Source organism: Podarcis liolepis, assembly GCF_965112155.1.
Source record: "Podarcis liolepis genome assembly, chromosome: 3".
Lineage (NCBI taxonomy): Eukaryota > Metazoa > Chordata > Lepidosauria > Squamata > Lacertidae > Podarcis > Podarcis liolepis.
The window spans coordinates 85,728,463-85,748,945 of record NC_139557.1 but is presented as its reverse complement, the minus strand read 5'-3'; the positions used below and the strand labels follow the sequence as shown (position 1 = coordinate 85,748,945).

Here is a 20,483-nt window from a genome sequence, read left to right as displayed (position 1 = left end):
CTTTCCCTTCCTCCCCCACAACAAACACTCTGTGAGGTGAGTGGGGCTGAGAGACTTCACAGAAGTGTGACTGGCCCAAGGTCACCCAGCAGCTGCATGTGGAGGAGCGGAGACACGAACCTGGTTCCCCAGATTACGAGACTACTGCTCTTAACCACTACACCACACTGGCTCATTTAAAATGCATCTCTGGGTTATTTGTGGGGCATAGGAATTTGTTCATATTTTTTTTCAAAATATAGTCTGGCCCCTCACAAGGTCTGAGGGATAGTGGACTGGCCCCCTGCTGAAAAGTTTGCTGACCCCTGGTCTTATCCTCCACGAATTTGTCTAATCTTCTTTTAAAGCCATCCAAGTTGGTGGCCATCACTGCCTCCTGTGTTTCCCCCCTAGCTCTGATAATAACCATCTTGAAGTGATGCAATCAAAACTGTGCACACTGTTGCAAATGTGCTCTCTCGGCATAGATATAACAGCATTATGACACTGATAGTTTTGTTTTCAGTCCCTCTCCTAACGATCCCTAACATGGAATCTGCATTCCATGGAGAGGCGGGACTTAAAAGTTATCCAGTCTTGCCAGAGCACTGATTTCATGGAAACTCTAGAAATCAAGAGTGCAGAAACAGGAGGAAACACAGAGACGCTGGACTACAGGAGAGGGAGCAAGGGTGAACAGGATTCAGGTCTCTATTCAGAGCCGTGCTGCAACCTAAAGAACTCAAAGCAGGGGGGAGAGGGGGCTTCCAGAGACCTTGTTGTACCTGGTTCAGTTTGATCATGGTATTCTCGAAGTCTTTCATGTCTCTTTGTAACGTCTGTGCTGCCCGCTCCCATTCCTGAATACTGCAACCATCCTTCAGGTCTCGGAGTTTCGCTCGCACCCATTTCTCAGCCTGAAACATGAAGACAAATGGCAAGATGGGAACTGGACAAGCAGTTGGGGGAAAGCACTCTTTCTACTTCCATTAGGAAGTTCAAAAGTCTGATTTTGTATGGGAGAAGGGAGAGACTCTGGGCAAAATGGAGAAGATGCCTGTTCTGGCATGACATTAAAGAAAACCCAGTACAGCACTATTCCATGTAACTCCCCATTGCTACAGCATGTAATCCTGTGGAATTGCAATATTTTTAATCATTTGTTTGTTTGTTTTAACCAAAGCTTGGGTTTGATGGTGACGGTCTCTCTTCAATACACAGGAGAGCTGCTGCTGGCATGAGAAGACCATATTGGGCTAGATGGGCAAACAGTCTGACCGGGTAAAAGGTGACTTCCTTCCAATATTCCCCTACAGCAGCATCCAGATGTTGTGAACAGATGGCTGCTCTGGCTGGGACTCATGAGAGTTGTGGTCCAGAACATCAGGAGGACGTCAGGTTGGCAAAGGCTGCCCTGGAGTTAACCTCACCACAGATCCACCCCAGAAGTTTCAGAAGTCAATCCATAGAATGGAAAAATGCTAAGTAGGTGCTTCAAGCAGTGAGTGACAGAGTGGCACAAGTGTGAATTAATTTATCTTAATTATGTAGTTACCCATCTACACTGCTCTTCAGATACCAAGCTCATAGTCATGTCTACAAGCACTGAGACATGTTCCAGCTATGTGCTTGGGATTAGAAAGAGCTGGAAAACAGGGGAGCAAAGAAGCTGCTATGTGCAGTGCACATAGAGCTCAGCCTGGGTTTGGTCTGAGCTGCTCCGATTGAAGAGCCAGGCATGAATTAGCAGCTTTACAAGAGCAGGTGGAATGCAGTTGGTCCCTTGTGTCACCTGGCCAATGCTAAACTCCTGAGTGCCATATGGGTAACAGGCTTCCTGTTTCTACAACCATGGCAACCAGCCATGGTGCTGCAGAAAGTAAAGTGGCTGAGTCCCACTGCTAAGAGTTCCTGGTTCAAGACACCTGGCAGGGAGAGGGATGACAGCCACCTTTCTCACAGGGCTGCTGTAAAGTCACATGACAAAAGCTACATACCCAAACATTCTGATATAAAAATATCACCTAGATGTCACTACTGCTATTCTGTGCCCCCTTCACCTCAAAGAGATGGGAAAGAAATCAGATATCTGTGGATTGACCCCCTCTCCTCTGGTCCTCCATCCTAAAGACAAGCTGCCAAGGATGACCTCATGCCATAACAACAGCCTCCCTCTAGCCAAGGGACCTTGTCTCCTTCCGTCTGCACGTTCCTCTCACTTTAACAGAGGAAAGACCTTTGGCAAGGAAAAGGCTGCCTTCCCTTCCTTTCTACTGTAGTATGGGAAAGAAGAGAAGAACATGTTCCTGTTCTACCGAGAGACTGAAGGGGATTTGTTCCTCTGCCAATCCCATTTTCTTTTACCTGCATCATGTCACAGTTGAACTGAGCTATGTGAGGGCTCCATTTGGAAAGGTCGGCCAGCCCTGGGCTGCTCTGGAGGCAAGGCTTCAGCCCTGCTACTTTGCCTGCCTGTATGTTCTTGACATTCTCCTTCCAGGGACCTGCAACAGCACAGCTTGACATCTAGGAGAGAGAAACAGAGGGAAAGAAAAACTTTGTTTAGATTTGGTCCACGTCTGATAAAGGGGAAGCAGCAATGCCCTAAATGAGCTTCAGGGGGGTTTGGAACTAACGGCCTTGTGCAGTAAGTTAATCAACAAGATAGAGTCTTAGGCTATGTACGCATTGTACCTTTAAAGCTTGCTTCCACTGAAATCCTTCAGTGTTTTTGTATTATCTGTTCACTGCAAGAATCTTGTATGCAGTGAGTAAATGGTTCATCTTTCTCAGCACATATGGACAAGGCTGGTGGTATAGTTGAAGACAAAACTCTCTAGAAGTTCTTTCCTGGCACTGCTACTTGAGATCCACTAAGGTGCCAGGGATCAAGCCTAAGGCGTCATCTAAGCAAAACATAGAAGAGGAAAGGCCCTATCTTTAACTTCATCTCATCCTGCCTCTCTCAGGTTCGGCAGAAGTAAACCTATTTCTGCAAAACTCCCAGCCCTCAGGTAAAAGAGCTCCTGAACAAACAGGGAGACTTTTTGTCTGCCTGCCTTACGAATGAGCTCAGACCCTGCTCCTCAAAAGCAGTCTAGAGAGATACTTATTTTAAGTAACTCATCAAATGGGAGAAAGTCTGGATTTCTTCCAGGCTTTGTTCTTGTGGTCAGAAATGATGCAATGTTCTGTCACCACTCCAAGACCGCTAAGGTCAGCCAACTGCAGAAATGGCTTTTCTCCAAGCTCAGCCCAAGGTCCAGCTGCAAACTACCATGGAGGGCTAAATTTGTAAACAGTATCTCAAATCCCACTGCAGGAAGAGAGGTCAGTACTGGCTGCTCTTAAATGGTAGAGCATGGAAAGAGAAGCTTAACACTACTGAACTCAGAACACTGACAGCACACATACCAGAGCACTTATGAAAGATACGATTTGAGACCTTCAAGCAGAGAAGATGTAAGTCAGGAGGGAAATAGTTCATGATGCATGAAGAGCACAACTCAGAAATATAACAATTTTAAAATTAAAGCTTGGGCGCATATTCCCAACAAAGTTCATGCTAAGGGTAGGTCTACACTGCAAACACAAGCTGGTTTCAATCCAGTTTAATGATCAGTTTCACCCCTCTCAATGATTCCTGGAGATAGGTTTCCTGTAAGGTAAAAGGTAAAGGGACCCCTGACCATTAGGTCCAGTCGAGACCGACTCTGGGGTTGCGGCACTCATCTCGCTTTATTGGCCAAGGGAGCCGGCATACAGCTTCCGGGTCATGTGGCGAACCAGAGCAGCACATGGAAACGCCGTTTACCTTCCCGACGGGACGGCACCTATTTATCTACTTGCACTTTGACTTGCTTTTGAACTGCTAGGTGGGCAGGAGCAGGGACCGAGCAACAGGAGCTCACCCCATCACGGGGATTCAAACTGCCGACCTTCTGATCGGCAAATCCTAGGCTCTGTGGTTTAACCCACAGCGCCACCTGCATCCCTACGTTTTCTGTAAGTGTATGTAAACTAGGTGGTAGGGGGAGAGACAGAAGCTGCTGCATTATTCTGCGTCAGACCATTGGTCCACCTTAGTTCATCACTATCTACACTGACTGGCAGCAGTTCTTCAGGGGTTCAGACAGGGGACAACCCAAGCCTTACCTGGAGATGCCAGGGATCGAACCTGGGACCTCCTGCATGTAAAGCAGATGCTCTGCCACTGGCTCTAGAGCAAAAGATGTCTAGCAAAGAATTCTCATCGCCTCATAGAGGGCCCCCAACACTGTCAAACCAATTGTAGTGTAGGGGCATCCAAAAAGGAGACCTGAATGAAAGCCAAGAGGTTTGGCATGGGAATGTCTCAGAATACAAATATGGAATGAAAACAGAAGAGACTGAACAGAAACAGGACAGCAAGTGGCATAGGGTTGTCAGTAAGGACACACATATCTGCAATGGAAAAGTAGCTCCCTATCAAGATTGGGGGCAGCACAACAGCCTCATAAATTGATCACGGCTAGACACATTATAGAAAACAAGAATAATTCTTATTCTTATTCTTATTCAAGAAGGGGGAGGGGGAGCCACTATTAAAGGGACTGGACTTTACAGCATAGATGACTGAGTCCTTGATAATCTATAGTTGTTTATAGCCTAAGCTATCACCCTTCTAATGATGTCCTGTTCAGTTTTTGCATGATAAGCTTGTGGACATGCCCCAGGCATAACCTAATTTCCTCCCATGACATTTTCCCCAGAACTTTTTTTCATTTGCATTTCTGTCTGGCAGGATATAGCGAGGGAAGCTGGAAATGAACAAGGAAGACACTTTGCACAAGGACACAAAAAAGAGACTGTGGTGGGGCACAGCCTTTGAAAGATTGGAGGCGGGCACAGTACCCTGACATTTCCCATTAGCTTGTGCCTTCAGACAAAATGGCATGCCATGTTCTCATGGCATGAGTGGTGGCCTTTCAAAGGACGCATTAGAAAGTGATGAACTGGTAATGGTCCTTTACGGTGGATGCCAATTAGCTGAAAGAAAATGCAAACTGGTACCAGGGTCTCCCAGATTACATGTTTATATACTGCACTGAAAGAACACACATCTGTACATGGAAGAGCTATGAGAGCTCCCACTTCAGACAAGACCCCATAAACCTGGAAAGGTGTCGTGCGAATCATGAAAGCTACAATGCTAAGCAGGCACATTGGTGATTAACTTCTACTGAACTTGGCAATATTTCAGAGCAAATGTTCTCAGGACTGCACTGCAAGATATCTTCTGTTGCTACTTCTACATCCCATATATGAATCACTTGTGCAGCTTCTCATGGAATGTGCTCTTCCTTGGTTCAGGTAGCTTTTTGTATATGCTTTAACAGAGTCAGAATGTACAGCCGCAACACAGGCAGCCCTTAGAACAGGATGGGAAAACTGAACTCTCTTAGACTACAACTCCCATCATCCCTGGCCACTGACCCGGCTGGCTGGAACTGATGGGAGTGAGAGTCCAATGGCATCTGGAGAGCCGCAAGCTCTCCATCCAAACCTCAGAATGTGTGCATCTCCACTTATATAGGTAGATAACGTACAGAGAAACTGTGGAGAGACAATTAATTTGTAAAGGCTTTTTGCATCCTTGAGATTTCAATGATCTATCGAGGAACGCAAGGAATTCTCATGGGCTCATTCCTTCCTCTTCATTTGACTGCACTGCTCTACAAGGACAAAAATGAAAGCATGCAGTCCATATTCTATAATTGAGTTTGCCTTTATTTCCATTTGAAAGGACTCAAAACAGTCACCAAGGCTCACAAACAAAGGGCTTATATATTAGAGGGGGTATAAAGGCACATACCATGTGAAGAGGAGCAACTCTGCCCAATGAAGAATGGCCACTAGCCTGCGGCCTCCTAGAGTCTTGCTTTTCTTCTTCTATTTCCACCTCTTTTCTGAGAAAGACCTAAAAAGTGGGGGGAAACAGATAATGGATGAGGAGAGTGCAACCTCATCCAGTTCTGAAGAATATTAGAGAATACTTGAACTGGACAACTAATGATTCAACGGCAGAGCGAAGAAGAAAGGAAACTTCTCAGGGGCAGACTTCATCACATTTGCCCAACTGCAGCATAAAGCAAGGTCTCATCCAAATTATGTTCTTAGGTGAGCATCACACACCCTTGCTAGCTGGTCAACCACAATTTCGACAAAGCCTATCTGCCAGCTGCTACTGTGTCACAAATCTGCAGGCAGCCATTCCATGAGAATAAGGAGCAAAGGCTCATCACTTTGCAACCCTATTCAATCCTTTATTATATTTGGAAATACTGCCTAGTTCCACTCTCACTCTTGGAAGAACAGAGCAATGGAAATAATACTTATTCCTATTTTACATCTGAGGTACAGAAGCTAATACGTTACTTTCCAAAGCAACCCAGCAAGTACGTGACTAAAGTTACCGGTAATATCCAAAGCACCTCAAAAAGCATAACATTCTGGCCAATGGACTCACCTCTTTTTACATATCATTTGCTATCAAGAAGGAAAGGAAGGCATTACATTTCAGGTGTTATCTGAAGAGGCAGAAACCCTGAAGTCTAACAAAACTATACTTTCTCAGGATTCAGATCTTTATAAACACTCAGCGCTACCTATGCCAGACATTTATCCACAAAGCCTGAAATATCAAATTAAGTAATTTGAAGAAACATTCTTCACCTATACCCAAAGACTTAGCATATGGGGTGGGGGGAGGTGAGGGGGGAGGGAAGCAGGAATGAACAAATCTGGCACAGAACAATGACAAATGTCAAATGTAACCAGGAAGGATATGGACTGTAGTGACACAGAACATTTTGTTCTCTGTATTTGTCTTCCATTAGCAGTAAAGGAAGGTACCTCTACTGTACACATTGGGCTATAAGCAATTCACACAAGTGAACAACCAATGTTATTAGAAGCAAAGGTGACATGGTGCTAGACAAAGTACCATAGGTTTCTGTGGGGGACCAGTAAATCAGCTCCCAAACACCCAACCCAAAGCTATGTAATCTACATTTTTTTGAGGGGAGACTTGCTGGAGGTGGTTGTAGCATGCTTGTGACTGAGCTCAGCAGACTTGAAGAACTTTCTTTTGGAAGGAACAAAGAATGAACACAGTATGGGAGCATCATCATCATCATTTATTGTGTTCCAGAGAACACAACTGCTTGTCAGAGTTCATGATTCAGAACAAAGGAGAGCAGGTGGTTTGCTACTGTGGTGGTGGCTTCTGAACCCTAAACTGGGTATATCAGAATACAGTGGTACCTCGGGTTACATACGCTTCAGGTTACAGATTCCACTAACCCAGAAATAGTACCTCGGGTTAAGAACTTCGCTTCAGGATGAGAACAGAAATTGTGCTCCAGCGGTGCGGCAGCAGCAAGAGGCCCCATTAGCTAAAGTGGTGCTTCAGGTTAAGAACGGACCTCCGGAACGAATTAAGTACTTAACCCGAGGTACCACTGTATTGACAAGCTATGGTCTGGGAATAAGAACAAAAAATAGAGGTTAAGCTTGCACTTAAGTGCACTCAAGCATGACTACATTTTAAGCACATATTAGAAGTTTATGTTGGCTTTTGGTACTGTTTATTTCCATCTTATATGAGCATTCAATATCTTGCACTTTTCTAAATAAGCTTGTTGGTTGTTTACTTATTGTTGGACTTACAACAGCAGACATCTAAGCACATTTACTTGGAAGAAAGACCCTCTGGACTTACTTTCAACTTTTGTGAACTGCACTGCAGCCCAAGTGTCATTTATGTGCAGAGGGGTCTGGTTAGGGCAAGTTAAGTAGCTTTGAATGCCTCATTTCCAACGGGGCTCCAAAATCTCTTGAGATTTCTGGTAGATCATGTAAGTTTGGGGCTCAGTTTTGCAAGCAAAGAAATGACAGCCCAAGACAAGCTTCTTGCTGCTCAGAAGATCTTCAGTTAGCAGGAGGTGGGGGTGTTTTATAAATGTATGAATCACCATATCACAATTTCTTTGAAGTATGTACACTCCCTCTGTTCATTACTGGAGTGTACATCTGAGATCTGGCGTGTGTGTGTGTGTGTGGGTAAGAAAACCATTAGCCAGGCCACTGAAGCCAGGCTACTCCTCTCCAAAATACGTATGAACAAGAATATTCCACGACGGATTTTGCAATACATTTTGTTATCCAGATAAGACTTAAAGGGGCTTGAACTATCAAAGCATCCAAGAGCTCAAACAAACAAATTAGACTTCCCGGCCTGGACAACTATCCTATCGGTGCATTAGGTGATGCTTTGCTCCTATCCTGTTTATGGAATGGTTGTTACTGTGTTTGGCACAGTGCCCTGTGGTCTGAGATGTTCACGGTTAAACCTGCCCACATATTCCCCACCACAACCCACTTGGCCCTTCTCCAGCCAGAGCTCAGTAATGGGAGATAAGCTTGCAGGTGACATAAGTGCTTTATTTACATACGAAGCTCCCTCAATCCATCAGCTGCAGGAAAACAAGGCTGTCAGCACAAAGATGATCTCATCCTTCCTGCAGAGCTGCTCTGCTTGGATTGCGGAGGCAGGACTCCCTCCCTCCCCTGCCATATCATCCCATCCAACAAGCAGCAGCCGGGAGCACATGGGAAAACAAGAAACGAGTTAGTCTTTCTGTTGATTTGGAAAGTAGAGGTTGCAACTGAGAAGGGACTGGCTGGAACCTTCGCTGGCTGGTGTGACTACACAAATGAGGGCAAATGTATGTCTATCCAAAGGAAGAACTAGCCTGGGTCCTATGAGGCTCGATGCCAGGGAAACACAGAAGGCCTTATAGACAGACTCTTGGCTGAGATGTCAAGGTCAATTTGGAGGACGCTTTCCCTGGGGCCTATGAGATAGCACAATGAGGTAATGCCTTTACCAGACACTACAGAGAACCTGACAAAATCTTGACTTCACTCAAAACCGAAATAAGCAGGGTGTCCTCAGTTTATCCCATTGGGGCATGTTTCATAATTTCACAAAGCTGATGTGTCACGAGGATAGAGTTAGCCTCAGTGTTACTTTCTTCTTCTCTGAGTGTATAAAAGTTCTGCAGAGAAGTGGCTAGAAAACCGTTGCAAGTAATGCACCTTTGTAATGGGGAAATGGATCTTATGTGATCCAGAGACATCCACTTTTAAAATGGTGCTTCTATAAAGTTTGCCTAACAACGCATCTCTTCAGGGATTTTCCAGCACTTCCATGCATAGACTTTACAAACGCAGACAGAACAATCAGCCCTCAGATCTGCTCAAAACAAGCCTAGTACTAGCATAGCAGGAATAAAGGGCATTGCTAGGGTTGTGTGTATACAAAAAACAACAACACAAGTCTGAGCAAGAAATGAAAGCAACTCTAGGTATGGTTTTTAAGCACTGGCAAATACTATGTAGAGAGACTCTGGATTACAAAAGTAGAAGGCTGCACCAGAATGCAGGCTGCCTTTTCTTTCAAGCCCAGGAACCACTGCTGCAAAGAAATATGAAGTCTTTTAACTGAGTACCTCAAAGCCTTTACCAGCATCACTCTGCTCACTACCCCTATAAAAACCTGCCCATCATTGACATGCCTGTGGGCGAAGCATGATGGAAAAAGGAAACTTAGAGGCTTACTAAAGATATGAGAAGCCTTTCCTGGGCTTGCCGTACCATGCTCTGCTCGTTGGTTTCTCACTACATCATCCACAGGCCATCCAAAAAGGCAGATGAATCCAACAGATAAGAGATGGAATAGAAATGATATAATAGAAAGCAAGGCAGAACTAGAAATCCCTGGGCTCTGTTCCAAGTTTTGGGAAGGGTTGTATGGAAAAGCCATTGTAATAAGGATTAAACTATCCAGGATCTACAGCTATCTCTGACAAGCAAGGCTGGTGCTGCTTCTATCGATCCATCTGCATAAAACTACCATCAGACACTGCAAAATATGATAATGAAGGAAACTTCAGTGGTGATTCAAGGGAGGCAGGTGCTTTGTTTCATCTTATCCCTACAGAAAAAAGGTGACATCATCATCTTCTTTGAGATTCTGAACTGTCCCTTGTTCAGAATTATTTTCTACCATGATATGAGGGTTATTCTGCTTCCTTAGTTTCAGGCAATCAAAGCTCTCAAGATCATCTTCCTCGACAGATAAAAAGGGGAAAACTTAAGCTATGAAAAACCCTTGAGATGCATACTGACCCACACATAACCACCCCTTCTCAGAGGATCCTGAAACCAAGGGAGAGGTCAGGCCTGATGTGACTGTGATATAGAGTGGAGGAATGCACTCTAGTGTAACAAAACAAAACAAAACAAAGTAAGGCAGGGGCGGAATATAAAAGACCTTACCTTAAACTGTGCTTTCCCTGTTCTGCAGTTGTTGTTGTTGCAGTTCCTCTCGCAATGGGTATGAGTTGATGTTTCCTCCCCTGGATTAGGTTCTCTGTGCCAGTTGGACAAGGTGATTTTCTTGATGGAGCGGGACAGGGAGTTGCGGTTGATGCGATCTTCATTGGTGGCCACCTCCTCAACGGGGCTGGGGCTGTCAAACCTACCCTCAGAGGACACGGGAGAAGCCTGAGCCAAATACAGAGACACACGCTCATTGAGGTTTTGGTGCAGGGCATGATTATCCAGAGCAGCTATGTCAGGACAGCTGTCTCCTGGAAAGTCCAGGGAGCACTTGGGTAGGGAAAGCTTGGTGGTAATAGTGAACGGCTGGACCTTCCTTGCTCTGCTGCCAGACATTTCTCCTCCTTGCATTGGCCACACAGGAGACAGGGGAAAGGGAAGGGGAGAGTGGGCCACCAGTCCTGAACTCTAACAAGAGACTATAAAACACATAGCAAAGTCACAAGAGATTCTTCTCCAGCCTCTTCCAAACCATGCAGATGCAGAATTTGTCCCTCAGTCCTCCTGGGAACTCTCTCAGAAGTTAAGCTTGCTCGGAAATGTCTGACGGAAGGGGACTTCCAGTCTTCTTCGGCTTCCAGGCCTGAGAAATCACGCTGCTACCACCATGCCAGGCCTCTGGTCAGCAATGGTGGTGTTGCTTTGCTTCCCCATCCATAATTCTCCACCAGCAACCAAAAGACCATGAGTGTGGGGTTGTGGGTGGGAGCTTGGTCCTGGCTTCAAAGCGAAGAGGAGAAAAGCATTCAGCGAGGCTGGAAGCTGGAAGCGTTTTGTCTGGGGGTGGATCTTGAGAAATGAGATCAGAAATTAAATCTTCTTCCTTGGGAGGGCTGGAGTTGCTGATTGCTCCCTGATTGCTCTCCCTCTCCTTTGGCAGGCGGAGAGCAGCTCCTTCTCCACACGCACTCACCCAGAAGCTAAAAATGTCCCTTCAGATGCTGGAGAGAGAGAGAGAAATTGGCTGCCGCGCGGGGTGAAGTCGGTTTCCTCCTCGCTCTTTAGGGTGCTGCTCCACTTCGAAAGTCTCTGCATGAGTGGTGGCGGCGGCGAAGACGACAGGTGGTGGCGGTGGGGCTACCTACCTGCAAAGTTGGGGGCTTCTGCTGCTGCTGCTGCGGCCGCCCCTTCTCCTTGGCGTCTCCCTGCAGAGCTCGCCTCAGGCGTCGTCCACCTTCTTGCGCAGGTTGAGGACGCAGAGGAGGCAGGTGAGGAGCGCCTCGCGGGACTGCCGGGAAGTCAGGCGGGCCCCCAGGCGCCGGAGCAGCGGCAGGAGGCGCTGGCGAGCCACCAGCAGCAGGCGAGTCAGCAGGGTGCGCAGAAGCAGGAGGGCGAGCAGCGGGGCGGGCATGCTGCGCTCCGGGCGCTCGGCGGGGATCTGCGAGGGGAGGCACAGAGACACACACCGCGGTCAGAGCAGCCGCGGCACGGAAAGGCGCGCATCCTGCTCGGCGGCCGAAAGCAAGAGGGGAAAGGAGGGAGGGAAGGAAGGAAGGGAAGGAGCGCGCCCCCCCCACCACCCACCCAGGGTTCAAGCGGGCCTGTCTCCTTTTCTCCCTTTCCCTCCTGGCCCCGTCTTCACTTCTCTCCCACTCCCGGTCCCGGTTCCAGTCCCGATATTTAGCCCAGCCCTTCAGGCAGGGAGTTCTTTAGCATGAGGTAATGCGGCTTGGGCAAAGGGGAAAAGACGGCTTCCAAAAAACCGCGCAGCCTTCCTCCCTCCTGGGGGTGGAGGTCGGCCGCTTCCCGGAGGAGGTTCGGGGTGCAGTTGGGGGAAAGGAGCGCGGATTGTGGAGGGGAGAAGAGGGGCGCCTCCGGGACAAGGCAACGAAAGGGCGCACCCATCCCGTCGCGCGCCATGCGGAAAGGGACTCCGGCAGCAGCTGGAACGAACCGCGCCTCTCCGGCGCCTTTGAACGGCCGCGCGACAGAAATCCAACAGGTGAAGCTTTTCCCAGCGCGAGGCAGCCGTACTGAGGAACGTATCGCTTGCTGGATTTCTGCCCGTGGGGAGGCTGTTAAAGACAACAGGAGCCGCCTCAGCGCCTCACTCAGACGCGCACGCCGCTACACCTCGCGCTCTCTTCTTCGGGTTACTTGCAAGCAGCCTGAGGGAGTTAGTTGCAAGCAACCTGCGAGCCACGGAAGAAAAGGATGGGGCAAACTCCCCCCCCCCTTTTTTTTTTGCAATCTCATGCGTATGCTTGAAGTGCATTTCCCCTTTTAAAGCGTGCGCGCACGTTCGCCTAAAGTGAAGCTGTAAAATTGCGCGGGAAGTAATGTAACCCGGCCACCAGCCTCTTGCTAGCTAGAGGATGGGGTTATAGAAGGGAACTGCGCGCGGGAAGGTTCTTTGCTTTCCCGCTTTCTGTACTATCGAAGGAACCCCACGAGCCCGCTTCCCCTGCTTATTGCTGCGCGTCCTCTCCTGCCGCCTAGCGCGCGGGCCGCTGGAATCTCGGGGAAGGGAGAGCGGGCGGGCGGAGGGGAGAGGAGCGTTCCCTGCAAGTGCCCAGAGTTGTCTTAGCAACTGAGCGCGTCGAAGGCGATGATGCAATTGAATTCCACAAGGATAGGCTCAAAGCGCGGGGACTCGGAAAGGAAACTTCCCCGGGCGCTATGGCAACGGAGAACACGGACTCCAGCAACCTCCGGGCAGGGGAGGCGGGACTAGAGCGCTGGACGGCCAGAGACTGGGACGGAGCCCGGATCGCTGATTGTCGCTTGCTCCCGGCCTGGCCGAGGATCCGCACTCCCTCCTGCGGCCCTTTTCAGGGGCTTCTGTTACGGCGCCGCAGCCCAATGCGCGCTGAGCGCTGCGTGATGGGGGGGGGGGGTTCACTGTGAGAGAGTTCCTCGGTATTTGCTCTTCACACAACTGGGCAGAAGACACTTTTCTGGAGTAATGTCAACTGCGGCTTGTATTATACATTCATGTACTGTATAAGCTAAACAAGCTATAGCTAAAGGCCCCACACTCTTGCCCCCCCCCCCAAAAAAAGAAAAAAAAGATGTACATTTCCAAAATATAAGATAAAAATAAATAAAATAAAACCTACATATACAGCAACAGTGTTTTGTGTTGTGTAGGTTCCTATGACATAAGTAAATTACCATATAGCATATATTCAACACACACAAAAGCGGCAATTTGTTGTTGACAAAGGACAGCTGGACATATAAAGGGCCCCATTACTTTCAGTAGCTTAGGGCCTCATCAAACCTAAATCAGGCCCTGCTTGTATAGGCCTTTGGGCAGGGCTTCCATCTGAACAGACGCACAGGGGGGCAGCGGAAGCATATCTGCAGGCCCTTTCCGCTCCACCTACTTGAATCTGGTGTTTGAAAGAGCCTTCTTTGCACGTGCAATTAGAAACGTGAATTTATAGGTATGTGCGTAGGGCCAAATTAAGACCTCCAGAGGCCCTAAGTACTAAAAAAAAGTATGGTGCCCTGCCCCCACGTAATTCAAAATAAAACCAGTACTAAACTAGTTTTTAAAGAAGACATAGATTTGTTGCAACACATGGCAGATATGATTTCCTGGCATGTGTGCTCTTTTAAGTGTTAAGACAGACACGATTGTGCCGTGAACACAGATTTATAGCCATCAAGTTTGTGCTTGTGTAGATTTCACATTTAAAGCTCCACATGCTTGGGTTAGGCGAGTGTACATGATCTCCTCCCTTCCCCTCATGCATCCAAAGTAATGTCTGAACACCATGACAACTGGGGTTTTTGTTTTGTGTATCACAATTGGCTGCACATATGAATGTTCCCATAGTGGAAAACCTACAAGTGTGATTAAAGCATCATACGTGTCACATGGAGACAGTAGAAAGTGGGACTGCACCCACTGGCACCGCCTCCTCATGCATGTTTGACAAAACCCATAGAAAGCCATGCTACGGAACAGTTGCAGGCTCTTTGCACAGTCAAAGAATACAGATTCACACACACAACAACTATGATGCTGCTTTGTAAATATGCTTGCTGCTTCAAAACTTAATGCCAGATTTGAAGGGGCAGGGTGTGGGCAGGGAGGCTGCTGCCCCCCCCAATAAATAAAATCAATAAAGAAATACTTAAATAACAGGTTCTGGCCCCCTAACAAAAGCCTCCCCCCCCAACAAAAATCCTGGATGCACCCATGAGGCAGGGCAGGAAAAGAAGGTGCAGTCTCACTGCAATCAGCATAATTTGTGAAGAGCCCTACTGTTGCATACAGAAATTTGTGGGCAAGGTGCACAAAAATTCCTACACAGAATGCTTCAGTTGTCTGCGATGGGGAAGATCTTTCTGCAATAGTCATTGACAGGGAGTAACATTTAAATTAAGGATGGATGGGGACCCTCCAGATGTTATTGGACTTCCCTCAGCCCCAGGTTGACCAAAAGTCAGTGACAATATGAGTTGCAATCCCACATCCCTGGTCAAAAGTCACTGCAAAAAAAATATTTCACTGTAACCAGAGTACCGCTACAGCTGTTTCTGCACCAGACAGGGAAACATCTTGCTTTTATTAGGAAATTCTGTCTGACATCCTGACTATGTTTCAACAACAAAAGAATTCCGCCTTGAATGTGATTAATATATATATTGTTATGAGCTTGTGAGTGCTAGACACTTCTAAATTCATGGAATCAGTAAGTTTTAGAATTTAATTAAAGGCTTCTAACTCCAGGAAATTTCCAGATCACTATAATCCCGGGATTCAGCAAAGTGTTAGAATCTAATGAAGCCTTGGGGTGTTAAACTCAGTGACAGATTACTTTAATCCCTCAATTCAGCAAGTACTAAAAGCTAATTTAGTCAGGGAAGCCTCCTGGTTGATGGGCCGTTAAGACAACCAAGGGTCAAAAGGGTCTTGGTGTGAGATTGAAGGAGTGAGGACTTTCCTTCGACAGATAAAGCCATAATTTGTAGAGGTTAGAGCTAGGAATTATGTGTCCGGGAGAAGCAAAGCAGCAGATAGAGCATGATGGCTTATTCAGGGCTGCAGCTATGGAAGAAACAAAACTCTCTTGGGATGTTTATGCTTTGAACCTTCCATCATAGGCTCAGGTTGTATATATGTGTAAATAAACCATATATCATGAAGACACCTCAGTCTCCACTTTGCCTCATTTCCAAAAGGAAACACATATCCTGGATGAGTGGCTGGAGCCCCTGGAATCCCGCACTGCTTAGAGCTTGGAATGGCGTGCAACAATGTAATAACACAATAAAACTATTTGGAAACTATTACTATTCCAGTGAGCCACATGGGTTGCTAGTGGGAAGACCCATCATGATGGGTGGTGCCAGGAGGGGGGAAGCATTCTCCTGAAAAATGAGCTCAACCCTACCTTGTCCCTCTATTGCTGGACTCCTGCCTGTAACATATACGTTTGGTTTTCTTTCAGAGATATAATAATTGTTGTTGTTGTTGTTATTTATACCCCACCCATCTGGCCGAGTTTCCCCAGCCACTCTGGGTGGCTTCCAATCAAGTATTAAAAACAATATAGCATTAAATATTAAAAACTTCCCTAAACAGGGCTGCCTTCAGATGTCTTTTAAAGATAAGATAATAGCTGCTTAACGCGTGGGACGTACAATCACAGAACTGTAGAGTTGGAAGGGAAGGGTCATCTAGTCTAACTCCCTGCAATGCAAGAATCTCAACTAACACATCTATGACAGATGACCTATAAATCAGTGTTCCCCAACCTTGGGTCTCCAGCTGTTTTTGGACTACAATTCCTATTATCCCTCGCTAGCAAGACCAGTGGTCAAGGATGATGGGAATTGTAGTCCGAAAACAGCTGGAGACCCAAGGTTGGGGAACACTGCTATAAATCACTCACTTGTAAATATGCTTTGCCCCTTCTGTGTGCCTCATCCCCTTTTTTCTGGTGCCGCCGACTGGGACCTGTTGTCTGTATGTTAGGTAAAGCTAGTAGTGATAATGTGTTTCCTTTTTCCATTTCACTGTAGCATGTCTGATGACATAATGGTAGCCAGATCAAGGGCTTTTTGTATTGGAATTCCAAACTGGAATTTTGTGACAAAAGGAGATGTCAGTTTGTTTCCAATCTAGCTATGCAGTCTGCAATTGTTCACTTGCTTTTTTGCAGGGAATCCAGATGATTTTGCCAACCTATTGCATTCAATTTTGCCACACCCCCATGTTGTCCTTCCATCTATATTCAACTTAATTTGTGCTTATCGTTTTCATGGTTAAAGGGCACTTGTAGCATCGGTCTATCCAGTGCAGACAGGCAAAATACCACTGAGGTTTTCCAGGTCTATTGTGTCTTTAATTAGACACCATTTTGTGGTGTCTGCCTCTGATTGCTTCCTGTTCAGCGCAGCAAGCCATTGCTGAGGAATTGACCCATTCTTAGCTTGTTCTAGCTTTCCACTGCCCTTAATTACTGGTTTCCTTTCATTATTTTACTTTGTCTTTCTGAAAATGCACAATTTTGAAACAAAAGAGGAGTGGAAAATGAGAGAAAACCAGTAATTAACATCTGACCATAAGGAAAAGGAATTGCTCTATTTAAAGAACAGTTAAGGAAAGAAATCATCTGCAATACTGTGACCGCACTGAACAGGAAGCACTTGGAGACTGAAGGAGGCAGATTCTCAGTAATATCTGCAAGAGCTCTTTCTTGAACAGGATTGGTTACTATAGAGCTTGCCAACCTTTTTGGGCCTATAGGCACATTTGCAAACTGCTGTGGCCTGGGCTAGGGGAGAGCCCATGAGCCTCAGGGGCAAGATGGGTCAGTTTGACTGCAGAAAGCCCTGCATCCCTTGCTCTCTTATTTTTTTGTATTCTCATTATTTAACACAATTTATATACCACTTGATTGTAATAAAGCCTCAAAATGATTTAGAAGAAACAAACTAAAGCATTAAAATTACTAATAAAATACTGTTAAAAACAGGTGGTTTTTTAGAAAAACCATTGAAACTAATTAAACTCAACAGTAAGCTAAACACAGATTAAAACACATGCATCTTCTACATGTTTCGATAGGCTTTCCTATACAAAAATGTTAAAGCAGGTACTGAAAACATTATACAGAGGACGCTTGGGTTGTGTTCGCAACCCGCAGCGCTGCGTCTGCGGGCGCGCGGGTCGCAATTTGGCGCTTCTGCGCATGTGCAAAGTGTGATTTAGCGCTCATGCGCAAGTGCCAAAACCTGGAAGTAACCTGTTCCAGTACTTCCGGGTTCGGCGCAGTGCGCAACCTGAAATCGCGCAACCCGAAGCGTTTGTAACCTGAGGTATGACTGTACAGCAAAGCCTGCTTGATGTCAACAGGCAGGGAGTTCCAAAGTGTAAGTACTGTTGTATTCTGGGCATATATGGAATAAGTTGCTTCTGCAAGTAAACTGGTCCCAAGCTGTTAGTGGCTTTATATACTAATGGCAACACCTTGAATTTGGCCCAGTAACACATCAGCAAGCAAAGCAGTTCTCTGAGCAGAGGTGTTTATGTGCTGACAGGGTTTCATTCCTGCTGGTAGCTGTGCTCACACCCTCCAGCATTTCTCTGATGAAAATAGGGAATAGCCATGTTCAAATATATAAAAGGATGTCATATAGAGGAGGGAGAAAGGTTGTTTTCTGCTGCTCCAGAGAAGCGGACACGGAGCAATGGTTCCAAACTACAAGAAAGAAGATTCCACCTAAACATTAGGAAGAACTTCCTGACAGTAAGAGCTGTTCGACAGTGGAATTTGCTGCCAAGGAGTGTGGTGGAGTCTCCTACTTTGGTGGTCTTTAAGCAGAGGCTTGACAACCATATGTCAGGAGTGCTCTGATGGTGTTTCCTGCTTGGCAGGGGGTTGGACTCGATGGCCCTTGTGGTCTCTTCCAACTCTATGATTCTATGATTCTATGATTCTAAATCAGAAACCGGGATGGCTTCTGTAAATCTGGGGCTGTCCCTAGAATCTAGGGGCACTTGGAGGGTCTGCTGTGCTGCTGCATTCTGCACTAACTGCAGCTACCAGATCAGGTTAGGAGATGCCCTACAGAGAGAGTATTGCAGTAATTCAACATTTAGGTCTCCAGTGCCTGAACAACTGCGGCCAAGCAAGCTCTCCAGGAACAGCCACAGTTGTCATACCAGTCACAGCTGCCAAAATACATTTCTAGCCACTGAGGCTACCTAATCCTCTCCATCCACATAGGTTTGTATTTGTTCACAACGTTAAAATTATAGCACCTCTCAACAGAAAGGTAGACTAATCAAGATATCATTTGCCATCCAGATCATGCAAATAATGGCCTTAAAACTGCATAGTTTAAGCACACTCTCTTTTGGAGATGAGATTCTACAGTTCAGGCTCAGCTTATCATGACTTAAGTTCCCTAATTGTTTACAGACTGATTGACCTCCAAGGGCTTGTTCACATATAAACAGCCACTCGCCTCCCTATTCTGCCCTGGTTAATGGACTGAAATGTCTGGGTGATTCTGTGGGACAGGATATAGCACATAAAGTCTTACCACAAGCCCAGGAACTGTTTTCCACAGATAGGAAGAGTTGTCCTTTTTGGTTTGCAATGGTATGAAAGCTAGGAAAGCAAGAAAAAAGTTCTCATAAAACATCTGCCAAAACAGATGGTAGGGAATAAATTGGCATTCCTATCATCCGGAAATATGGGCCTGATTTATTATCACCAATGGGCCTTATAACAATTATAATTGTAAGGTCAAATCTAAATTTTAGCTACCCTGCCAAGATTGCCATCAGAGATTCTGAATGCTTTAAATAAACTTTTTCATTTATCACCAAACAGCAGCATGGAAAGCCATCTTAGGACTCAGCTATACAGCTGCAAATAAAACACTTTAAATGTGTTGTAAAGAGCCATATACAAATGTGGCACTAAATGGCTACAGTGACCTATGCCAAATTTAATGTATTTTTCAAAATGTTTTTTAAAAAAGCATTTTCACAGCATTTTTTATATGTGTGCAGATTCCAACTTAGCTATGGGACACTGGTGTTTTAAATGTTATGTGTAAAGACAAACTTGTGGATTGTCTTTGAACTGTTAATAAATTAATCAACCTATTAAATAACTACATTATCTTCATGCAGATAGCTTGTGAATGTTTGATAATATTTCTGTATTAGATTAATATTTTGTAAGTGGCCCAGGAACTGTTACTGATGGACAGCCACATACCGGTAAATGTAATAAACAATTATAATGGTTTTCTCAATTAATACATCTTAAAGGCATGTCTAATTCAAAAGCTGTTCAAAGTTTACTGCACCAGTTACCCTATTTGTAAAGCACAGCTTGAAATCATGTGATGAAAAACTACACTTTAAATATAATATTCCAGGACATCAATCAGACTGTTTATGATTCCTTTAATCCCTCCATTTCCCCCAACAGTATCATTTTAAGCTTCCACTTTAGCAGCTTTACTATCCTACCCCCTTTCCACCCTACCCCTTAATTTTCACCTGCTGTTTCCTTTATTCTTTATCAAAATCTTTGCAAGAGCAGAGGCAAAACACTCAGTTTCAGTATGCACTTTCCTTTCTTTAGGTTAAGAGAAAGCTAGAGTTGAGAGAAAGAAGAAGAAATTGTACATCTTCACATATTCTCCTCCCTCCACCAATTATTATTTTTTAAATCCTCCCCATACTATAATATTTTTGTGCAATCCTCCATCATAGAAGTAGAAAACCAGCTCAGTTTTAGGCTAGAATGGCCAGCAAGTAAGGACTGTAGTAGTCCATGACTAGCTTTCCCCCTTGTTCTTACATTTTCCATAAGAACATGGAACAGGAAGCTTGGGTGCTCCTGTTGACTTCCAGAGGTCATCTCTGCCATGGGATGGGAACACATCCCTGACTAGTAGAGTTCCCAGAAGACAGCTCTACAAATGCGTAACCACAGAAGCTCTTACTGTCTCCTTCCTCGGTCTCCTCTTCCAGAATAGCAGAACGGTCCTGTGTCAAGGCCAGCCTTCAGGTTTCTGCACTACCTCTAGCAAAACGACTCGCCTGCAGCAGCACCCCGATTACGCCCAGACAA

At 45.8% G+C, this 20,483-nt stretch overlaps 2 protein-coding genes and 1 long non-coding RNA gene across 9 annotated transcripts in view; 1 reads left to right on the top strand and 2 right to left on the bottom strand.

Moving 5' to 3' along the window:
* LOC310704103 (uncharacterized protein) overlaps positions 1–13,474 on the bottom strand; it is a 42,664-nt gene extending 29,190 nt beyond the window's left edge. For 4 of the 7 annotated variants that reach the window (XM_083497118.1, XM_083497119.1, XM_083497121.1 and 1 more), the window contains exons 1-4: positions 10,363–13,474; positions 5,834–5,938; positions 2,344–2,505; positions 765–896 (exon numbers count right to left, since the gene is read on the bottom strand). In XM_083497118.1, the coding sequence (XP_083353244.1) occupies positions 765–896; positions 2,344–2,505; positions 5,834–5,938; positions 10,363–10,776 (813 nt within the window). In that variant the 5' untranslated portion in view covers positions 10,777–13,474. The remainder of the gene's footprint in view (positions 1–764; positions 897–2,343; positions 2,506–5,833; positions 5,939–10,362) is intronic. The other 3 variants (XM_083497120.1, XM_083497123.1, XM_083497124.1) reach the window with 1 other exon arrangement.
* LOC310704118 overlaps positions 1–20,483 on the top strand; it is a 429,938-nt gene that overhangs the window by 56,148 nt on the left and 353,307 nt on the right. The gene's annotated exons all lie outside the window — the stretch shown is intronic.
* On the bottom strand, positions 11,585–19,220 carry MYMX (myomixer, myoblast fusion factor; the record flags this gene model as incomplete). Its single annotated transcript, XM_083497164.1, has 2 exons — positions 18,934–19,220; positions 11,585–11,803 (listed from the first exon to the last, which is right to left on the bottom strand). Exons 1-2 carry the CDS (start codon positions 19,033–19,035, stop codon positions 11,585–11,587), a joined length of 321 nt encoding a protein of 106 aa, XP_083353290.1. The 5' UTR covers positions 19,036–19,220.